The sequence below is a fragment of the Leptonychotes weddellii genome, chromosome 3, assembly GCF_054177405.1.
Source record: "Leptonychotes weddellii isolate Sample4059 chromosome 3, ASM5417740v2, whole genome shotgun sequence".
NCBI lineage: Eukaryota > Metazoa > Chordata > Mammalia > Carnivora > Phocidae > Leptonychotes > Leptonychotes weddellii.
The window spans coordinates 16,221,319-16,241,929 of record NC_138371.1 but is presented as its reverse complement, the minus strand read 5'-3'; the positions used below and the strand labels follow the sequence as shown (position 1 = coordinate 16,241,929).

The 20,611-nt window shown below is 60.1% G+C and overlaps 1 protein-coding gene across 5 annotated transcripts; it reads right to left on the bottom strand.

Moving 5' to 3' along the window:
* Positions 1-32: 32 nt before the first annotated feature.
* On the bottom strand, positions 33-20,339 carry OBSL1 (obscurin like cytoskeletal adaptor 1). 5 transcript variants are annotated; one of them, XM_081813531.1, is made up of 21 exons: positions 19,147-20,337; positions 16,010-16,279; positions 15,674-15,925; positions 15,225-15,527; positions 14,762-15,058; positions 13,476-13,748; positions 12,052-12,324; positions 11,132-11,404; positions 7,934-8,206; positions 6,989-7,264; positions 6,625-6,912; positions 6,162-6,437; positions 5,302-5,571; positions 4,883-5,155; positions 3,625-3,891; positions 2,761-2,873; positions 2,144-2,300; positions 1,821-1,982; positions 1,388-1,492; positions 812-1,081; positions 33-109 (listed from the first exon to the last, which is right to left on the bottom strand). In XM_081813531.1, exons 1-21 carry the CDS (start codon positions 20,168-20,170, stop codon positions 102-104), a joined length of 5,703 nt encoding a protein of 1,900 aa, XP_081669657.1. In that variant the 5' UTR covers positions 20,171-20,337; the 3' UTR covers positions 33-101. The 5 variants fall into 5 exon arrangements, with proteins under 5 accessions (XP_081669657.1, XP_081669658.1, XP_081669659.1 ...); XM_081813532.1 differs by lacking the exon at positions 13,476-13,748 and having other exon boundaries at positions 19,147-20,339; XM_081813533.1 differs by lacking the exon at positions 6,162-6,437 and having other exon boundaries at positions 19,147-20,336.
* Between the last annotated feature and the right edge of the window lie 272 nt (positions 20,340-20,611).

The following is a 20,611-nucleotide window of genomic DNA, read 5'->3' as shown; positions in this document are numbered from 1 at the left end:
ACCTCTGGTTCCCCTGCGCCCCCCCCCCCACCCCTGCCCAGGGTACGGGCACACGCCTTCCAAGCTGTCCGAGGGCACCTGCCTGGCCTGGTTCGGTCCTCCTAGCTACCTGCAGAGGAATGACTCGGCGTGGGGCTGGGGAGAGAGTGGGTACCACCGTCCTCTCCCCTGGCAGAGCCCGGGCACCCACACAGGAAGAGCTGGGTCCTCACCCTCTGCCCTACCCTTTCCGGGCCTCTGTCTGGGATGTCTGCGGGGGCAGGAAAACGGGTCAGCCCCCAGTTAGGGGTGGGGCAAGGCATGAAATGCAGGAGGGTGGGGCATCTGTATGTGGAAGAGGAAGGAAATGGGACTAGCTCAGGAGCCCTCTGCTCAGACCGATGTGGAGCTAGCTCTCTGGGATGGGCAGAAGCCAGCTGGGCAGAGAGCAGAAGCGGGATGAGAGGCAGGTGGGGGCACAGACCAAGGGACCAGTAGGTGGGAAGGAGAGGAATTAGGGTACAAATGGGGCATTCAGGAGAGACAGATGTGGTCCAGAGGCAGGAGGGAGTGAGAAGCCTGAACAGGAAAGGGCATAGAAAGGTGGGAACAGCTGACCTGAAGCAAATGGTTCCTGTGGAGAACACAGGGCTCTCTCCTCTCCTCAGCCCCTCCCCCCTCCCCACCTCCAATGCACCCCAGAACCAACTGGCCATCCCAAGTCCTGGAAAACCTCTGGTAGGTGTGTCTCAGCCCCCCAGCTCCCAGGCAACCCCTCCTTCCTGGTCAGCCAGCCTGTCCCTCTGACCTCTGCCCAGTCAGCTTCACTCACCCTCTACCAGCAACCGTGTGTGGGCGCTGTCCTGGCCGGCCTGGCAGCTGTAAGTGCCCTGGTCCTCAGGTCGCACGTCATGGATGACCAGGCTGTGGGTGGGGCCGTGGCTGCGCAGCTCATACTTGTCTCCCGGGCACAGCTCGACCCCCTCCCGCAACCAGCACACGTGGCCCCCCGAGCGGGACACAGTCACCTCCAGCACCGCCCTGCGGCCGACGAGAACCGTCTTTTCTCGAGGGGGGCGGCGGCACATCTGGAGAGGCAGTGCTGGGGGTGAGGACGAGGGCTTAAGTTAACAGGGACACGCAGGGCCCCCAGGAAGAGAGACGCATCTTCCCTCCCCTTGCAGCCTCCACTCCTGGTCTCAGATCTCTATGGTACCAGCCCGTTCCTCTGTACCCCTACCCCAAAGTCTCCTCCCCAGGAAACGCACTGCCTTCTGTGACCCTCCCCAGAAGAAGAGTCCCTCGAGGAAGGGAGGTGGGGAGGCAGCGTTTCCAGGACCAGCCGCCAGCCTGCCAGTCCCCGGGGGAGATGATGCCCACTCCCTACCGTCCCTCCCCAGTTGCTTACCCTCTACCTCCAGCTGAGCCACGGACTGGGCAGGTCCCGCCTGGAAGCGGACCTCACCGGCGTCCTCCGGGCGCAGCTCGCTCAGCACCAGAATATGTTTCTTCCCTGGGGAGGTGAGGGAGGCGCTAAGCGAGGCAGGAGCCGCCACTGGGGAAGGTTCAGGGAGGAGGGTGGGCTGGAGTAGGTCCCCGGGTCGGTTTGGACGCGGCAAATGTGCGCTGGGCTGGGCGGAATTGGGATGCCGAAGGAAAAGAGGAGCGGTCTAGGACCGAGGGCTCAGAGCTGGGGACCCGGCAAAGACCGGGAGACTGCTCGTTGGGCTATGGGGCGGGGCCCATCGAGGTGGAGGCGGGGCTTATCCTAGTAGGGCGGGGTCTGTCTGAGCCAGGCGCGGGGAAGCAAGGGACTAGAGTGGGAGGAAAGTCGGCCAGACCGTCCTGTCGGATGCGGACGTGGCCTCCAGGTCTCAGCGGACGGCCTCCGAGCTCCCAGCTCCCCGTGGTCTCGACCTCCGACACGGTGCACTCGAACGTGGCGCCGTCACCTTCGCGGGCGAGAACCGACCGGAGCTCGGAGAGTACAGACACGTTGCGCTCTGGGGCGGAGCGGGAGGCGTGAGGTGGGGCGGGTCAGAACCCGACCACGCCCCCGCCCCGCCCCTCTCTCTGGAGGCACCAGAGTCCGTCCTGGGCCAGTCGGGTCCGCAGCCCCCGCGCCCACAGCAGTGCCCAGCCCCGGCAGCGCCCCCGAACCCACCGCGCACGACCAGGCGGACGGGCCCGGCGCGAGCCGTCCCCACTGCACAGCTGTAGGTCCCGGCGTCCAAGGGGCCGCAGCGCCGCAGCTGGAGAAGGCGACGCGTGCCGAGGGCCTGGAGCCTGAGCCGAGGGCTGGGGGTGAGCGGGCGCCCGTCCTAAGGGCGAGAGTTACAGAGGGTCAGGGTGCACTCGGCTGGACACAGGCAGCCGCGGCCCTGGGAGGCGGCGGCGCCCTCTGTTGATGTCAAGCGGTTTCGAGGCGCGTTTACGCTTTCCTGGCTCTCAAGCCGGGATCTGGCTGTCCCAAGCCTTCCAGGCCTCGCCAGGAGCCAGGAGCCTAGTTGGGAAGGTGTCCCCCTTGGAGACGTTAGGGCTCTACCCCTTTTGTCTGCCCCCGGGCAATACTTCACCCCACTGAGCCTCAGGCTCCTTAACGATAACACTGAGATAGCAAAACCTACCTCATAGGGCTCTTGTAAGGATTAGAGGGTTAAGTGTTAAGTAAATGTAAATCTGAGCACAGTGCCAGGCACATCCCTTCAGTGAATATTAGTTGTTTCCTTTTGGGGCATTATTATTACTGTCCTTATGCCGCCAGGTAGGCTGGGCTCTGACCTTCTCCCAGGTGACATCAGCCAAAGCCTGGGAAAGCTCGCACTCCAATGTAGCTGTGTCTCCCTCAGTCACCTCTAGGTCCTGTGGCCCCCGCACAATGGTCACTGGGGCCTCTGCCAGTGGGAGAAGGAAGACACACTTGAGTACAGAGATCAGTGGTGGACACATTTAGGATGATCAGGAGAGGCCACTAGTGAGGGGGGATGTGCTGGGACAAGTGATCCAAGTGGGATGCTGGTCAGTGGAGGACACGACAGGGCCACGGGAGTCAATGGGACAGGAGTGGCCAGCTGGGGGTGTCAGTGGGGGACATGCTGGGGCTACAGGGACCTGGGGGGGCGACCAAAGCAGAGATGCCAGTGGAGTCACCCAGAGGCAAGCATGGTCAGTGGGGACCACACTTGGCTGGAATGGACAGGTGACACTGGCCAGTGGGAGACATGATGGGTTCAGAGGCCAATGAGTGGTATGGTCAGCAGGGAACACGGTGGGTTGGACAAATGGGGGACACTCAAGCAGAGCTGCTAGTGGGGTCACCCTTAGGCAGTTAGTGGATCACTGGGACTGGAGGGGCCAGAGGGGCCCACTGAGGCAGGCAGTGGGGGTCACGGCAGGCTGGTGTGGTCAGTGGGGTCACGCTCAGAGCGGTCGGTGGGGCCACAGTCAGGCAGGCAGACAAAAGGGACCACACTGGCAGAGACCCACTCGTGGCCGCACGGCCAGTGGTTCGCAGGGACTGGAGGGCCACTGGGGTCATGCTGGATGATCAGATGGGTCAGAGGAGCCACACTCAAGCAGTAAGGGGGATCAGCAGAGTCACACTCAGGGCAGTCAGTAGGTAGGCAGCGGGCCCAGAATCCGCACCTCTCACGGTGAGTCTGGCTGCACAGCGCAGGGAATCCACAGTGAAGGAGATGCAGCCCGAGTCGGCCAGGCCCAGGCCACTGAGTACCAGGCGCTGAGTGCGGCTCTCGGCATGCAGGTGGCACTTGGGCCCCGGCTGCAGCCGCACTCCACCCCGGGCCCACTCCCCGGTCACACCCTCCTGGGACAGCTCCAGCTGGAAGGTGGCACTGCCCCCCTCGATGATGGTCACATCCTCCAGAGGCCGTAGCACCCTTAGCTGCTTCGCTGATCGGGGAAGACGGGGGGAGAGGGAGAATGAGGGCTCCAGCTCTGGGCAAGGATTTTGAGGGCTCACACACCCCCTCGGCCCTGCCTGTACCACCCCTAACACCCAACCTGAGCTCCTATGGAAAGAAGCCCAGAACCAGGGTACAGGGAGAAAGGAGCGCAGCAGGCCAACTCGGGGGGAGGGGCTTATTGCTGTTAGGGGAGGGCACACATGAAGGGGATGGGCTGTGGTTAGAGGGTTGAGGAGTCTGGGTGAGGAGGGATGCTGTGACACCGGAAGGAGCACAGAAATTGAAGTCAGATACGCTGGGATTGGACCCCAGCTCTGCCACATAGTTTGTGTGCTGTGTGACCTTTCGCAAACTGCTTGACCTCTCTGGGCCTTAGTTTTCCCAATTGTACAAGGTGAATAGCACTGAGACGTGGGTTTATTGTGATTAAATGAATGAAATAAATTAGAAGAGAATACATATCAGCAACAGCAATCATTCACCAAGCTCTGTTGGGCATTTTTCATGTTATCTCCATTCCCAAAGATCCTTGAAGTAGGGATCAGCCCCATTCTTAAGAAGACTTGGCTCAGAAAGGTTAAGTAATTTGCATGAGGTCTCACAGATGATAGAAAGCTCCGGCTTGTGGGGTGGGGTTGCTCTTTGCCAAATGGGCCCGTGTATCCTGGGGCATGTGAGCAAGGGATAAACACGGCAGGTCTTTCCGGAGTATAATATTTATGTTTACAGCAAAGCCAACTTGGACATGTGAAATGGAATGCAAAATCCACACGGACTTCTAGGGTACATAGAAAACACTAGAAAAGACAAGTTTTGCTTTGGGAAGGCTGCTTCAGGTCACACTTCTGGAGGCCAGGCAGGGCTGACTTGCCTCAGTGGTGAGGGGCACTTTGGTGGGGGTCTGAGGGGCCCTGGGCCAGCCAGGAAAGGCTGCGCCAGGGGGTGGGCAATGCATTAGGAGAGGACAGGACACTCACGCCTCACGCTGAGCCTGGCCAGGGTGCGATCGTGGTGGCTCTCACAGCCGTAGGTGCCCTGGTCGGCCAGCACGACGCCGTGGATGAAGAGGCGGTAGACGTGGCCATCCTGGGCCATGGACATGCGAGAGTCACGGGGTAAGGGCTCCCCACCTCGCATCCAGCGCACGGCCCCCGCTGCACCCACTCGGCCCGTCTCCACTTCCAGGCACACGTCCTGCCCTTCCTCGGCCCGCACGTCCTGCAGGCGCCGCAGGAAGAGCAGCTCCGTTTCTGGGGAGGAAGGGGGAGGGGGTCATGGAGCCTGACACCCTGCTCCCTGGCCGATGATCCCGGGGCAGACGGACAGGTGTGCTAGGGCCAGGGTTGGGCGGACAGGGACAGGAGCCAAGACAACTTCATCCCCATCAGGACCAGACCTCGAACATGGAGCCGGGCGCTCGTGGCCGTGCCCCCTGCTCGCGCAGTCACGGTCCCCGCGTCGTCAAGCTGGCAGTCTCGGACGGTCAGCGTGCGGCTCGAACCGCTCTGGCCTAGCTCTAGCTGGGGCCCCGGAATGACAACGGCCCCGTTGCGTAGCCAGGTGACCTCAGCATCTGGTGGGGAGACTTCACACCGGAACGTGGCATCATCCCCCTCGTGGACGGTGAGTGGTGTCAGCTCTGAGACCAGCTTTGCCAGTGGTGGTTCTGGGTGGGGGAGAGGGGGTCGGGCAGTGAGGTGGGCTGTGTCTTTCCCTTTCCCTCTTTTTCATCCTCTCCTGGGGGTACATCTCCCAGTTATTGTGAAGATCTTTCCTGAGGACCATAGGGGGGTGTCCCAAAGGACAAGATGCCAGCTCCCTGCCCCTCCTAGCTGCCACCTCTCAATCCTGGTCTGCCTCTGACTCCCTAACAGATCATTTATCATGGACCCTATCTTATTTAACTGTCACCACAGCCCTATAAGACAAGCACCATCCCCCCACTTCAGAGCCGGGGCTCAGAGAGGTGGAGCAACTTGCCAGGGTCACACCCTCCTGGCAAGCAGAACCCAGATCGGACCCGGGGTGGGCTGACTCCAGAGGCCCTGCTTTTAACCACTGGGCTAGACCTCCTTCTATAGAGATGGTTCCTGAAAGAAGGAGGCCTGAACCCTCGTCTCAGTAATAGCTGTGCACGCATTGGTTGGAGCCAGAGGTAGCAAGGAGGGGATCGGGGGCTGAGGGGGTCCTGGGACAGTGCAGAGGTGTGGTCTTTGGGGTGCCAGGGCCCACAGGGTGTGAGGGGTGCACTGTTACCTTCCACGCTGACGAGGAAGATGCGGCTGTCCTGGGGCGTGTCGCACAGGTACTCCCCAGCGTCCCCACTCCGTGCCCCCCGCACCCGCAGCACCTGCCTCGCCCCGGCCTGCTCCAGCTGCACCCGCCCCTGGCTTGCCAGTCGCTCCCCGTCCTTGTACCAGCGCACAGGGCCCCCCGGCCTGGAAAGGTGCACCACCAGCTCCAGGTCCTTGCCTGGGGTGCTGCGAACCCTCGTCTGGGCTGCCTCGGGGGCCACCACCTGCACGGGGGGCTCTGTGGGGTCAGAGCAGGGTGTCACTGGGAGGGAGAGGCCTGAGGGCTACGAGGGGGGCAGTGGGAAGCAAGATGCCGAGAGACGTGGGTGAGGGATGGATGAGGCACGCTAGAGAAGCGGAGGGGGGAGACTCATACTGGTTTGGGGCTGCGGCTCTCTCAGGCCTTCTGCCCAGGCCATACTTACCAGCCACTCGGACGGTGAAGCTGAGGCTGGGGGCCCCCGGGGCTGTCGCGGACTGGCAGGTGTAGAGGCCTGCGTGGGCCAGCTCTGCAGCCCGGATGCAGAGGATGCGGCGGGGGCCCTCGGCATGGAGCTCCAGGCCCTCGCCCTCCTGCACCGGGCTCCCATTGTGCCTCCAGAAGACCAGGGCGCTAGCCCGGGACAGTTCACAGCTCAGCACCACCGGCTCCCCAGGGGCCACACAGAGTGGGGCAGGGGCTGCCTCTGGGGCGAGGAACTGGACTGGGGGCTCTGGACAGAAAGAGGAGCATGTCGGCTCGGGCTTACTACCCCCCCACCCGCACCCAGGCTGGCAAGAAGCACCCACCAGCCAGGCTGACATTGAAGGTGACAGCTTCGTCACACGTCTCACACACATACTCCCCGGCGTCCTCAGGCTGGGCGTGGGGCAGGGTCAGGGTGCGAGCAGGCCCCTCGGCTCCCAGCTGCAGCGTGTCCGATGCCTCCACCTCCAGCCCATCCTTGTACCAGCGCACCCGGGACCCGGCAGGGGCCACCTCGCAGCGCAGCTCCACGCGCCCCGGGGCCCCGAACTGCAGGTCCAGGGAGCGGGCTGCCGGGTGCACAATCCTCTCTGGCGGGGCTGGCGGACAGACGGAGGGAGCAGTGCTCAGGCTCAGCAGGCAGGCCTCTACCTGACTCACCCCCTGGCTTCTCAGCCCTCTCTCTTCCCAGCGCAGCTCTTGGGACCGGGGTGGCTACCATCCATGCGCACCTACTGTGTGCCAGGGGCCACACTAAGCGTACTGAAGCTCTTGGCACGGTTACTCCTGACGCTCCCTAGGAGGGCAGCGATGTTGGCTTCACTTTACGGGTGAGGACTTGAGGCCTCTTTAGAGGAAAGTGATTTGTCCAAGGTCCCAGGGGCAGAAAGAGGTAGACACAGACCTAGCTGGCCCCAACGCACGCCCCTCCCTAAGTCGCCCCCACTCCATACCCCTCTTCCCTGCTTTCCCTCTGATGTACTTATCATCACCTACTGGTTGTCTGTCCATCCTCACTAGAAGTCGAGCTCCACGAAATCGAATTCTAGTGGAGAATTGGAGGTTTGCTCTTATTGGCTTGCCACTCTGTCAGCATTCAGAACAGCGCTAAGCGCAGAGTAGTTGCTCAATAAATATTTGATGACTGAATGAAAGCTCCTAAGGGGGCAGGTGGGGGGGGCCTAAGATGCAGGAAGTGAGAAGGTTGGGTGTCTGTCCCTTAGCCCCCTGCCTCTCTAGCTCCCCAGGGTGCCCAGAGAACTGCCCACCTGTGACGGTGACAGTGAAGAAGGCTGAGTCATCTACGGCGTCACACACGAACTCGCCCCCCTGCTCGGGCTGGGCGGCAGGCAGCACCAGGCGGCGGTGCGGCCCATCGCTCGCCAGCACCAGGGCCTCGCTCTCCTCCACCTCCAGCCCGTCTTTGTACCAGCGCACAGGGGCATCCTCCCGGGACAGCTCGCACATCAGCACCACGCACTCCAAGCTCACGGCGATCAAGGTCACCTCATCCCGGGGATATATGATGCGCACTGGGGGCTCTGCAGAGTGGGGTGATCACAGGCTGTCACAAACTCACCGTCGGCCTCCCTGGCAGTAAGAAGTTCCTGTCGTTCACAGTAATAAGAGTGATAAGGATAATCATAACAAGGAGTAAGAGGTCCAGGGCCTGCTCTCTGGAATCCCTGGGGCCGGAGGTGTGAGAGAATCCAGAATGCTTCAGATCCCAGAAATGGTGCATTTATCAGAGATCACACACCTGCTCCTCCCAGCCCCCTCTGGGGCACCTCCTCCCGCCCCATCAACCTCACTAACATTTCTGCGTTGTAACCTAGAGATACACTCACTCTAAGCAGGATAATTAAAGAGTAGAAATCGTTCCACAGCAGTTAAACTCAGATTTTACTAAATGACTTTGAATATCCAACTTGCAAAGAGACTTTTGATTTTAACTGTTTTTTTTTTAGATCAGAATTGTGAGTAAGAGATCTTGGATCTGTAATAGCAAATACTCACTATTTCCTAACGTTCCAGAACAGCCCTAAGCACTTTACACATTGAACCCTCACAGCGATCCAAAGAGGTAGGTATGGTTTTATCCCTGTTTTCCAGATGAAGAAAGAACCTGAGGCACAGAGTGATTACCCAACCTCTTTAAGGTCACAGCTGGCTACACCTGTTCTGGGGCGGGGGTAGGGGGGAAGGGTGGGGAGAACAGCCATCTGTGAAAGGGAGGCTCAGACTGCGAGCAGTGGTAGGGATTGCAAGCCAAGGAGGGCGGAACTCAGTAATGATTTTTGCATCTGTGCATAAGACTTGCCAACACCTGTCTGAGAATTCCCCAGGGATGCTAAACACTGATTCTGGGAGTTCATTTCCAACTGCTCCAAACCGGTCGCTCCCCCACAGAAAAGGAGTATGTCAACACTGGAAGTGACTGGTGCACTGAGTCCGAGCCTGCCTGTGCTCCCATGCACCCTGCACGTCTCTCAGAATCTTCTAGGTTCCAGGACACTTTTAGAGCTCCTTTAACATTCAGCCCCCTAGTGGCGAGGCTCAGGAACTGCTAGCTTCCCAGTCCCACTGTTTGCCGAGGCGCGCATGGGCTTACGTGCTCACCAGCACACACTCAAGTCCTCTGCCTTCACCACCCACCTCCCTAACAGCTTGTTCTAAGAGTCTAGAGGATGCGGGCTGGTTCTCCGGGGCCCCCGCAAGGCTGGCAAATTGCAGAGGAGTGGCTGCCTGAGGTGGGGGGGAGGTGATGGGGGCAGTCGGGTGAAGACAGGGTGCAGTGATGGGGCTGGGGGGTCTGCACAGCTGTGGGACCTCAGCTTGGCATCAGACTTGATTCTCCATGGCCCAAAGCCGAGGTGGTTCTTGTGTCAACTTCCCTGTGAAGAATCTGGTGTTTTGTGGGGAGGCCAAGTGTGGGCTGAAATGTGTGTAGCTGTCATTATGTCTGGCCAGAGCTTGAAGGTTCTCACTACAGGACAGAACGTGTGCAGAAAGGCCTCTTTGGCTTTGTGGCTTGTGTGCGCCAGGCTGCACTATCCGGAATGCAGGGAGTGTGTGTGTGTGTGGGGGGGGGGGCTAAGTAGCTCAGCCTGGACTGAGGCATCACTCCTGGGCCAGGGCAGGGGACAGGGCAACAAGACGGTGCCAGGTGCAGGACGGGCACTCCAGTGAAGCCAGCGGGATTCTTCTGTGCCCGCCAGAGCTGCCTAGGCCCTGCAACACCCCTCCCCCACCAAGCCCCCCCTCCGCCCCCACACTGGGATTGGCATCATGGGCTGCAGCCCCTAAGTTTCCAGCACTGAATGAACCCCCATCACTTCCATAGTCGTTCTGTGCTTTTCCAATTTTGAACAGTCTCCCCCCTCCCTTCAGTCCACACCTGACCCCGCTTAGCTAACTCAGCCCCTGCCTCAAGTATCCAGTTTGAAGGCACTTCCCGCCTGTGCACAAGGCCAGCTGCCACGCGGCCTTGAGCTCTCGCCGCACCCTATCACAACACCGGACAATCCACATTCTAAGACCCTCTAACGTGTCTGGCTTTCCTGCCAGGCTGTGCACTCCTGGAGAGAAGCGAGCACGTCTGTCTGCTTGCCGCTGGGGGGTCCAGACCCAACCCAGGGCTGGCTCATACGGTGCAATGGTGACTTTCTCCGAAGCCCTCCCTGACTCTCCTGTTCTCCTCTCTTGAGCCCTCTGCTCTCGTCCTTCACGGCACTTGTCACGAGGTGTTCACTGTACATTTATTTGCGTGTTTATTGGTTTAACACAGGGGTCGCAAACTCCAACGCCCACAGGGGCCAGGTAGGTAAGGTCAGTGGCGGAAGCAGTCTGGGGAGAGGCAAAGAGGCACGGCAGGGAGGTAAGGACCGAGGAATGCGGGCCCCGCAATATGGGGGTAGCTGCTACTCAGCACCAGCTGTTCGTCGCCATGGGGGGAAGCGGGACCAGAGCCGCCGGGTCTTCGGCTTTTTCAAGAGGACGCATAACTCCGGATTGTTATTTGAACTGTCCTGACTTTGGTAAGACTCTGCAGGCCAAACAAAACACATCTGTGGGCTGCATGGGGCCCTACGGACTGCCCGTTTGCGACCCCTGGTTACCAGCGGCCTCCCCAGCTAGACCGGCGGCTCTGGGAGAACGGAACCCGCGTGCGTCCGCAGCCCCGGACCCAGCGGCCGGCACGCAGGAAGTGCTCGGCCAACAAGCCGATGGAGCACAGCTCTTCCTGGCGCCAGTGCCGGGGAGGAGACTTATCACCCGAACAGGGGCTGAACAGGGCCCCCCCCATCTCCCCTACCCCGAGGTCTTTCGGGCAGGGAGCCTTGGTACAGGCCCCGCGGCCCTACCTCCCTCCTCCCCAGCGAGCTAACTAGGGAGTCCGTGGCCAGCTCCCCCAAGGGCTCAGGACAGTCTGCCGGTGACCCGGGGCAGCTGGGGTGAGCCCACACCTGTGACAGTGACGGTGAACGAGGCCGACTCGTCGTCGATCTCACACAAGTACTCGCCGGAGTCCTCGAGCTGGACAGCGGGCAACACCAGGCGGCGGACCGTGTCCTCCTTCTGCAGGAGCAGCGCGGGACTCTCCACTACCTCCTCGCCGTCCTTGGTCCAGCGCACCTCGGCCCAGGGCCGGCACAGCTCACAGGTCAGCACCACGCGCTCCAGGCGCACGGCTGCCACGTACACCTTGCCGCTGGGGTACACGATCCACGAGGAGACGTCTGGAGGACGGGGACAGTCGTGGCTGGGACCCACGGGCCCTGCTGCCCTCCCTCATCCGTGCCTGTTCCCTCCTCCTGGCGAGTGGGCCATGTGTCGAAGGAGAGAGCCTTCCCTCAGGTTAGGTCTCACAGTTGCTCGGACAGCCACGCCCAGCTGGAGACACGACCACGGTCACCAAAGCACATCAGAGGCATGGGGGCACAGTGGGGACGACGGTGGCAGCCTCTGCTAGAGAAACGTGCTACATTCTTGGGATTGGGACAGGGACAGTATGAAGGGTGGGACCAGGGAGAGGAGGGTTGGGTGCCCAGATGGAGCCAGGGCCTCCCTTAGGCTCTTGAGAGCTTCTGAGCCCTCTAGTGCAGGGGCCCACCTGCCCTGGACCCCACCCCGCCATACAGCTGCCATTCCTAACGCTCCCCTTCGCTGGAGAACGGAGACAGCAGAGTTTCCCTGGGAATCATGCACCCTGACCAGTGTTAATGACAACACATTTTCTGTGGGTGACTGAACCTCAGGATGCAGACCAAGGAGAGACCTGGGATCAGCCAGGGAGAGGGGAGCAGGGCCTGGGGGACAGTGGCCTGGGGGGTGAGAGCGTGACAGCTGCCCAGGCGGTGTCCCACGGGCCTGCCTGGCCCCCCACCTGTGATGGTGACCGTGAAGTAGGCACGCTCATCTCCGGCGACGCACTGAAATTCGCCCCCGTCTGGGGGCTGGGCGGCAGGCAGCACCAGGCGGTGGTGGGGCCCTTCCTTCTCCAGGACCACGAAGTCACTCTCCTCCACCTCCTGCCCGTCCTTGTACCAGCGCACGGGCGCGTCCTCTCGGTCCACCTCACAGGTTAGCATGACACACTCTGAGGTTATGGCATGCACGAACACGTGCTCCTGGGGGTCCAGGATATGCACCGGGGGGTCTGGTGGGGAGCAGAGACTGGGTCACACAGACACCCCCCCCAACACACACACAGGAGACCGCTTCCTCCCCGAGGGACCCTGGGAGGGTTGAGGCTACGCTGTGCAGGGTGTCTGGAGCAAGAACGTGGGGTACTGAGTGCGTGGCGGGTGAGGTAATGCAGATCCTGTGGCACGTGAGGGCTCCCTGAGTTGATTCCCCAGAGGGTCAGAGGTGGCTTGGTGGGGACACGGTTGGGGGAGGCACAGACAGCCTTTGTCTCGGCTGAGGGGAGGTCACCATCATGGGCCCCATCGGGGCCATGCCTGCTGCTGGTTTTCCAAAGGGAGCCCCTGGAGCACTGGCCCCAGGATGGGCAGGGAGTGGGAATGACTTAGCCGTGCCACCATGAGACAGCTGCTCTCTACAGATAGTAAGTTCCCCATCACTGGGGGCATGTAGGCAGCAGCTGGACGACCTCCTGGCAATGGGGTTGAAACAGGATTTCCACTCAAAGCGGGAAGATGAGCTGAATCAGGGGTTCCCAAGCTGCCCTCCCAGAGTGGATCCCTAGGCTCTACCCTGGACAGCCTGGCGCTAGAGGTCTGGGGGGCCTGGGCATATGCATTTATAACAAGCTTCCAGGGTGGTTCTGAAGCAGCCAGAACATGGACTGGCTTGAGAACCACTGGACCACTGCACTTAAAGTGTCCCTTTGACCCGGGCCACCTGAGGCAGGTGTGAACCCAGCTATGGTGTTTGCTGGCAGTGTGACAATGGCTAAGTCCCATAACCTCTCTGAGCCTCAGTTTCTTCCTCTGGGAACTGGAGATCTATTCCTTCTCACCAGTTATGAAGTTTACACGAAATGGTATATATTGGCTCATGGTAGGTACCCAATAAATGTTAGCCCCCGTCTCTCCTTCCCTTAACGGAGTTTTGTTTCCCCACCCCCTACCCAGAGCAGGGTATGTGGAGGGCAAGTGTGCTGGGGAGCGTTGGTGGAGGGAGGACTTAGAAGCAAGTACAGAATAATGTGAATACATGTCCCCTGGCCCGCTAGGCTCTCCCCGGAAGGGACACCCCCCCAAGTAGGCAGACCACGGGACGGGGCTCACGTGGCCCCTAGAGTCAGCCTCAGCTGCAGGAGCCCAGACCACCACAGTTGCTGACCTCGGACAGTGACACTGAAGAAGGCGGAGACCCCCTCCGTCCTGCACTCAAACTCGCCGCTGTCCTGGACCTCGGCGGCCGGCAGGATCAGGCGGTGTTTGCGCCCGTCCATCTTCACCACCAGGGACTCGCTCTCCTCTACCTCCTGCCCATCCTTGTACCAGCACGCTGGGAAGTCCACCCGGGAGAGCTCACAGGTCAGCACCACCCGCTCCGAGGTCGTGAAGGTCAAGGACACCTTGTCCTCGGGGCTCAGGATGTGCACGGGGCTCTCTGTGTGGGGAGAGGCGTGGACACAGGCAGCACTCTCGTCACGCTCTGCCTGGGGTCAGCATCCCTCCCTGCTGCGGGGGGGGGGTGCCTCCGTCAGGCCACACAACTGCTGTCACGGTCAATGCAGTTGTGGGGATTTAAAAATAAATCATCTGCGGCTTACACACCAACTCTCAAGTGCAACGCCTTTAGGGTACAGAATTCCTAGGGAATCTGCTGAAAATGCAGGTTCTTAGGCCCCACACACGCATGCAAGGGCCAGGGAATCTGTCTTATCAACCAGCCCTCCAGGCGACCCTGATGTCAGGGATCCCAGTTTGCATTGTGGAAACGCTACTCTGGCTGCTGGTCCTTATTCTGCCCTCCCCTAGGATGCCGGCAGCTGACCACCTCCGGGCCCTGTGCTTGGGCACCGAGGAACTCCTCGACGGGCCTTACAAACTCTGGCAGTGGTGAGATGGCAAGTGCCACATGTCCCTGCACTTTCAGATGCCCACCAAGAACTGTCCACAGGTGGCACTGGGTGAGTCTGGAGCCAGACTGCCTCGCTGCATCACCCAGCACTACCACTCATTAGCTTGGTGATTCTGGGCAAGTCACTTAACCTCGCTGTGACTCAGCTGCCCCATCTGTAGAATGGGGTAAGAGAAGAGCCTACCTTACAGGGCTGTTAAGAGAACTGTGTTAACGAATACAATGTACGTGAGACGATTAGGGTTGTGCTCAGCACATAGGAAGTTGCTTTGATAATGTTATCGATTACAGGAAGCAGTCAGGGACTAGGGACCAGGGTCTGTGTCTTGGAGATAACAAATGTGACAGAATTCCGTCAACCACAAAGCGCTCCAGAGAATGTGGCTATGAAGCTGATGAAGATACTAAGGAGTCCCCTCTACATTGCACGTAGGTTGAAATGGGCCTTCTGGACCACTGAGCCCTCCGTCTGGGCCCACTAAGGACTTCTGTGTCTTGACCCTATCTATCTGTCCACCCTGGTCCCCACGAGCACCGACCTTGGATGGTGAGGGCGGCTGAGTCCTGCACACCGGGGCAGCTGAAGCCAACCAGGGCCCCGCTGTGCTGGTGCTTGACGGCTCGCAGGAGGAGTCTGTGCTGCAGACCTTTCTGCTCGATCCGGTAGCGCAGGGCCCCGGGCTCCACCTGGCCCTCTGGCTCGTGACTCTTGAGTTCTTCCCCATTAAGGAACCAGGTGCCCTGGATGATGGTGGAAAGATCCAGGGAGAAGACTGCATCTTCCCCGTCATATACCTGGACATCCTCCAGACCAGCCACCAGGCGAGCTGTGGGCACTGCGATGGGGACGGAGTGTGGCCATCAGAACCAGAGGGGCGGCAGAGGGCAAGGGTGTGCAGGCAGAAGGTACAGACCAAAGGCTGGGGGAGGGAGGAGAGAGGATGGGGAGGGCCTGATTGGGGTACGGCCGCCGACAGGCCAGGGCCGACAGCGCTGACTCACCGAGGTGAGCGGACCCGTGGAACACAACATGGGGGCTGCGGCCGTGTTCGCTGACTGTGCAGACGCGGAAGCGGTAGTCGCCCTCGGAGGGCACACAGTCTCCTGGGACCTCCACGGCTCCGGCTTTCTCGATGCTGAAGCACTGGATCCAGTCTTCGGAGCCCACCTCCTGCCGCTCCAGCCGGTAGATGAAGGGGGTCTCAGGAGCTGGCTCAGGGGGCTTCCAGGTCAGCAGGACTGTGTTCTTATGGCCCTTGAACATCTCTGCCAACACGGGGGGTCCCGGGGGGCTGTGCTTGACACCTGGGACAAAGGCAGGGTGTGCATTCCAGCCCTGCTCCAGGCTCCCTGCAGCCCTCCCACCTTGAGTCCACCTCGCCAGCCCAGGCTCTGGCATCCGGTTGCCCTCCTGCCCTGGCCTTCCTGCCCACGGGCTCTCATGCCCTCACATTTGACTCTGAGCAGAGTGGTGGTACGGGAGTTGCCCAGGCTAAAGGTGACCTCGCCAGCATCTTCTCGGGTGACCCCTGGAAGGACCAGGGCGTGCATGTGGCCAGAGCTGCTCTGGCAGGTGGCTGGCAGGTCCTCCCCGTCACGGCTCCAGCGCCCCTCGACCCCAGCTTCTTGTGTCTCCACCAGCAGCACCGCATTCTCTCCCTCTAGGACGTCCAGCTTCCGGGGCAGCCGCTTCAGGATGGGCCCTGAAATACGCACGGGAATTGTTCAGCCTGGGGTCTGGGCACCTGCGTGCCTCAGCCCGGGCATCCTCCCACTGGCCAGCCCACCTTTGACTGTCACGTTGGCCACGGTGCGCACCCGGCCCCGCATCTCGCACAGGTAGACGCCGTCATCATCTGCCTTCAGCCTGTGGATGATGAGGCGCCGGACAGTGCCCTCCTCGATCTGCTCGTACTTGCGGCACGGCAGGAGCCTCTGGTCCTCGCGGAACCAGGCCGTGGGAATGCGAGAGTTGGGCACTTTACACTCCAGCACGGCAATCCCGTGCTCCCGGCCTTCCACGTCCTGCAGGGGCCTGGTGAAGCGGAGGCGGGGCTCTGTGCAGAGGGGAGAGACAGGAGAAGGCTCTGGAGGGGGCCCGGCCAGGGGAAGGACTCCTTGCATCATCAACTGCCTAAACCCACAGTAGCTCCTGCCATTTTTCTCCCTGGGCCTGTAGGTATTCTGGAATCACAGAAAAACCACCAGAAGGGAAGTCAGATGGCCTAAATTCTCATCTGACCCTGACACCCATCAACCACATCACCTTGAACAAGGCCATTTTAGTGATCCTGGGCCTCGGTTTCCTGACTTTATTATTATTTTTTTTTTTTAAAGATTTTTTATTTATTTATTTGAGAGAGAGAGAATGAGAGACAGAGAGCATGAGAGGGGGGAGGGTCAGAGGGAGAAGCAGACTTCCTGCCAAGCAGGGAGCCTGATGCGGGACTCGATCCCAGGACTCCAGGATCATGACCTGAGCCGAAGGCAGTCGCCCAACCAACTGAGCCACCCAGGCGCCCTGACTTTATTATTTTTAAAAAATACTTATTAAAAAATATTTATTTATTTTATCTTATTTTATTTTTTTTTAATTTTTATTTATTTATTTGAGAGAGAAAGAATGAGAGACAGAGAGCATGAGAGGGAAGAGGATCAGAAGGAGAAGCAGACTCCCCGCTGAGCAGGGAGCCTGATGCGGGACTCGATCCTGGGACTCCAGGATCATGACCTGAGCTGAAGGCAGTCGCTTAACCAACTGAGCCACCCAGGCGCCCCATAAAAATATTTATTTATTTTAGAGAGAGAGAGAGAATCCTGAAGCAGACTCCCTGCTGAGCACAGAGCCTGATGCGGAATGTGGGGCTTGATCCCAGGACCTTGAGATCATGACTGGAGCCAAAATCTAGAGTCAGCCGCTCAAGTTTCCTGACTTTAAAGTGGGGAAAGGGATGGAAGGGCTTGGATTACATCAGTGATTTTCAAGCTGTTCCCTGGGGCCCCTGAGGGCCCTACACAAATTCTGCAAAGGTCTGAGTCGAATTTCATTTTTAAAGTACTTTAGTCGTTTTCACATGGATGGAGCTAGAGAATAGAATGCTGAGTGAAGTAAGTCAGTCAGAAAAAGACAAATCCTATATGATCTCACTCGTACGTGGAATTTAAGAAACAAAATAAACGAGCAAAGGGGGAAAAAAAGAGGAGGGGCGCAAACCAAGAAACAGACTCTTAACTATAGAGAGCAAACTGCCGGTTACCAGGGGGGGAGGGGGGGAAGGGGGATAGGAGATGAGGATCAAAGGGTACAATACAATTATCCTGGTGAAAATATATACATAAGTAAAATGATTTTAAAAAGTACGATTAGGGGGCGCCTGGGTGGCTCAGATGGTTAAGTGTCTGCCTTCAGCTCAGGTCATGGTCCCAGCGTCCTGGGATCGAGTCCCGCATCGGGCTCCCTGCTCCTTGGGAGGCTGCTTCTCCCTCTGCCTCTCTCTCTCTCTCTCTCTGATGAATAAATAAATAAAATCTTAAAAAAAAAAAAAAAGTACGATTAGGGGCGCCTGGGTGGCTCAGTCGTTAAGCGACTGCCTTCGGCTCAGGTCATGATCCCAGAGTCCTGGGATCGAGCCCCGCATCGGGCTCCCTGCTCGGCGGGAAGCCTGCTTCTCCCTCTGCCCCTCCCCCTGCTTGTGTTCCCTCTCTCGCTGTGTCCCTCTCTGTCAAATAAATAAATAAAATCTTAAAAAAAACAAAACAAAACAAAACAAACAAAAACCGTGCCCTTTAAAAAAAATAAAATAAAAAGTACGATTAAAATATATATATAAAAAAGTACTTTAGTCATTTTCAAAACTGCATTTTATAAGAAGAAAGCATGATGACGGAAAGGAGCGGTGGGTTATGAGGCTGCTGGAGTAGCATGTTTGTCCCGCAGCTGCGGGAAGCTCTGCCTTCCCACTGGGCTTCTGTTTCCTGATGGTGTTAGTTAGCGAGGCCCCGCGGGTTTGGCCACACCAGACCTCAGCACAGGGCCACACGCCTGACTGAGCACCAGGCAGGGCTCTGGAGATTTGCCAACTTTTCTTCCTCTGAGGGAACAAGGTGGGTAATAACTAATGAAGGTATAATCCCTCGAGTTGTGATGAACTCTGATTATGGAGAGCTTTACCTTCCAGTGGGAGTTTGGGGTGGTTTTTTTTATCCCCCCTCTGAATTTTCTGTTTATGAGCACTGTAAGCATTTATGAGATACTGTTGATGACTCAACTTTGAAATAGAAATTTCCTCTCGTTCACCTTTTTCTTCTTTCAAACCTGGAGAGCATTTTCGAAACAGGGCATGTTTCCTTCCTCAAGCCTACCTTTGGTGTGAATCAGGAGTTTCTCAATGTGTCGCCTGCAGCCCCAGACTTTCCCACAGGGCTCACAGATGAGACCCAGTTATGAATGCAGCCTCGTCTTAAAACGTGTATATTCAATAAAATAGCACCCTGGTTCTCACTGATGGGCTTTATAAGTGCATGGTATAAATCTGGACCTAGAAATTTACACCCATAAAATGTTCCTTATACCAGTCTTCTATGTTGGGGCCCCACATGGGATTTCCATTGAGGGAGGGGAGAGTAAAACAAAGAGGCTGAAATCCACAGGACTAGAAGCGCTCCCTCTTGGTTGGTCCATCAGTCACTCCTTAAAGCCGTTTATCAAAGAGTCATTTTCCACCCTCGGCCTCAGAATCACTTAGGGGGTTTGCTAAGCAGTTCCTGGGTACCCTGGAGACCTACTAAATCCGAATCCCTGGGGGGTGGGAGGCGGGCAGGAAAAGGTATGTGATTAGTCCGCCTCCCCTCTCCCCCACCGTCTCCCGGGCAGCGCTGGAGGCCCCGCCTCAGGGCCCGGGGAGTCTCGGGGGCGCCGCAATACCTTTGACGTGCAGCTGCACGGCACTGAGCGTCTGGCCCGCCGAGTTGCGCGCTGCGCACACGTAGAGCCCGCGGTCCTTGGCCTGGCAGTAGAGCACCTTGAGCACGAAGCCGCCGTCGCGATCGCGGTACATGAGGCGGCGGCGGTCGGAGAGCAGCGGGCGGCCCTCCCAGTGCCATTCGATCTCGGGCTCGGGCTTGCCCATCACGTAGCAGCGGAACTTGGCGTGCTTGCCCTCGTTCACCCAGAAGGTCTTGGGCGCGCACTTGAGCGGCTCCACCACGGGCTTGGGGGCCTCGTCGGGGGCCTCGTCGGGGTCCTCGGGCGGGTTTTCGGGGGGCTGGTGCACCTGCAGCAGCGCGCCGGCCTGCGCGTGGCCGTGCGCGTTGCGGGCGTGGCACACGTAGACGCCCGAGTCGGGCAGCCGCGCCGCCAGGATGCGCAGCGCTAGGCTCACGCCCTGGCCGCCCTCGGCGCGGCTAGGCTCGAGCGTGAAGTGGCCGCTGTCCCACACTTCGTCCAGGGCCATCCCGTCCTTCTCCCAGTAGAGCGCGGGCGCGGGGAGGCCCCCCACCTGGCACGTCAGCACCACCTGCGACCCCCGCAGCACCCACTGGGACCGGGGCCCCGCCAGGAACACCGGGGCGCCCTCCCCGGCCCCGGGAGGCGGCAGCGGGCGCTCGGCGGGCTGGGGCTCGGGGTCGGGGGCCGGCAGCTCCAGCACGGTGACGGCGGCCGCCGCGTAGGCCTCCCCGGCCGCGTTGCGGGCGCGGCACACGTAGACCCCCGCGTCGGTGGGCAGCGCGCCGCTCAGCAGCAGGCCGTGCTCGGCGCCGTCCGCGGGGAAGCTCACGCGCTCCGAGGCCGCCAGCTGCTGGCCGCCCTTCTCCCACACGACAGTGGGCGGCGGCTCCCCCAGGACCACGCACTTGAGCTCGGCCTCGGCGCCACTTACCACCCGCACGGGCCGCGGGAAGCGCAGGAAGCACGGGGGGCTCCCCTGATCCCCGGAGCCCGCCTTCATCGTGGCGGTCGCCGCCGGCCCGCAGCGGTGCGGGGGGGAAGGGCGGGCGGCGGGCGCGCGGAGGCCCGGGGGCGGCGGCGGGAGCCCGCGAGGCGGGGCGCGGCTGGGGCCGGGGCGCGGGCACCCGCGGAGCTTCCCCCGTTCCCCCGGCCGCCCGCTCCCGGTTCGTCTCCTTACCCTCGGCCCGGAGCTGCGGCTCTGCGGCGGCGGCGATTCCCGGGCCCCGAGCCGAGGAGCTCAGGGGGCAGTCCTTCCTGTTTGCCTTTGCAGCGAGGGGCCCCGCAGCCTCCTCTGCCCGCGGCCTGGCTTCCTGCTCCGGAGAGCCTCTCTTCCCAGCCCCCTCCCACAGCCTGGGCCTCTTTCCCCTCCTCCCTCCCACCTCCAGCCGCCAGGTCCCCAACCGCCGGCCAGGCTTGGGCCTGAGTGGCAGAGGCGCCTGCA

Bases quoted from the DNA above. Each gene is read 5' to 3' on its own strand.
- OBSL1 (XM_081813531.1), bottom strand. From the start codon at position 20,170: ATGAAGGCGGGCTCCGGGGATCAGGGGAGCCCCCCGTGCTTCCTGCGC. The intron at 5,572-6,161 runs GTAACAGTGCAC...TCCCCCACCCAG, and splicing joins CTTCCTCGTCAGCGTGGAAG to AACCACCACTGGCAAAGCTG. The intron at 1,082-1,387 runs GTAAGCAACTGG...CCTCACCCCCAG, and splicing joins GGCTCAGCTGGAGGTAGAGG to CACTGCCTCTCCAGATGTGC.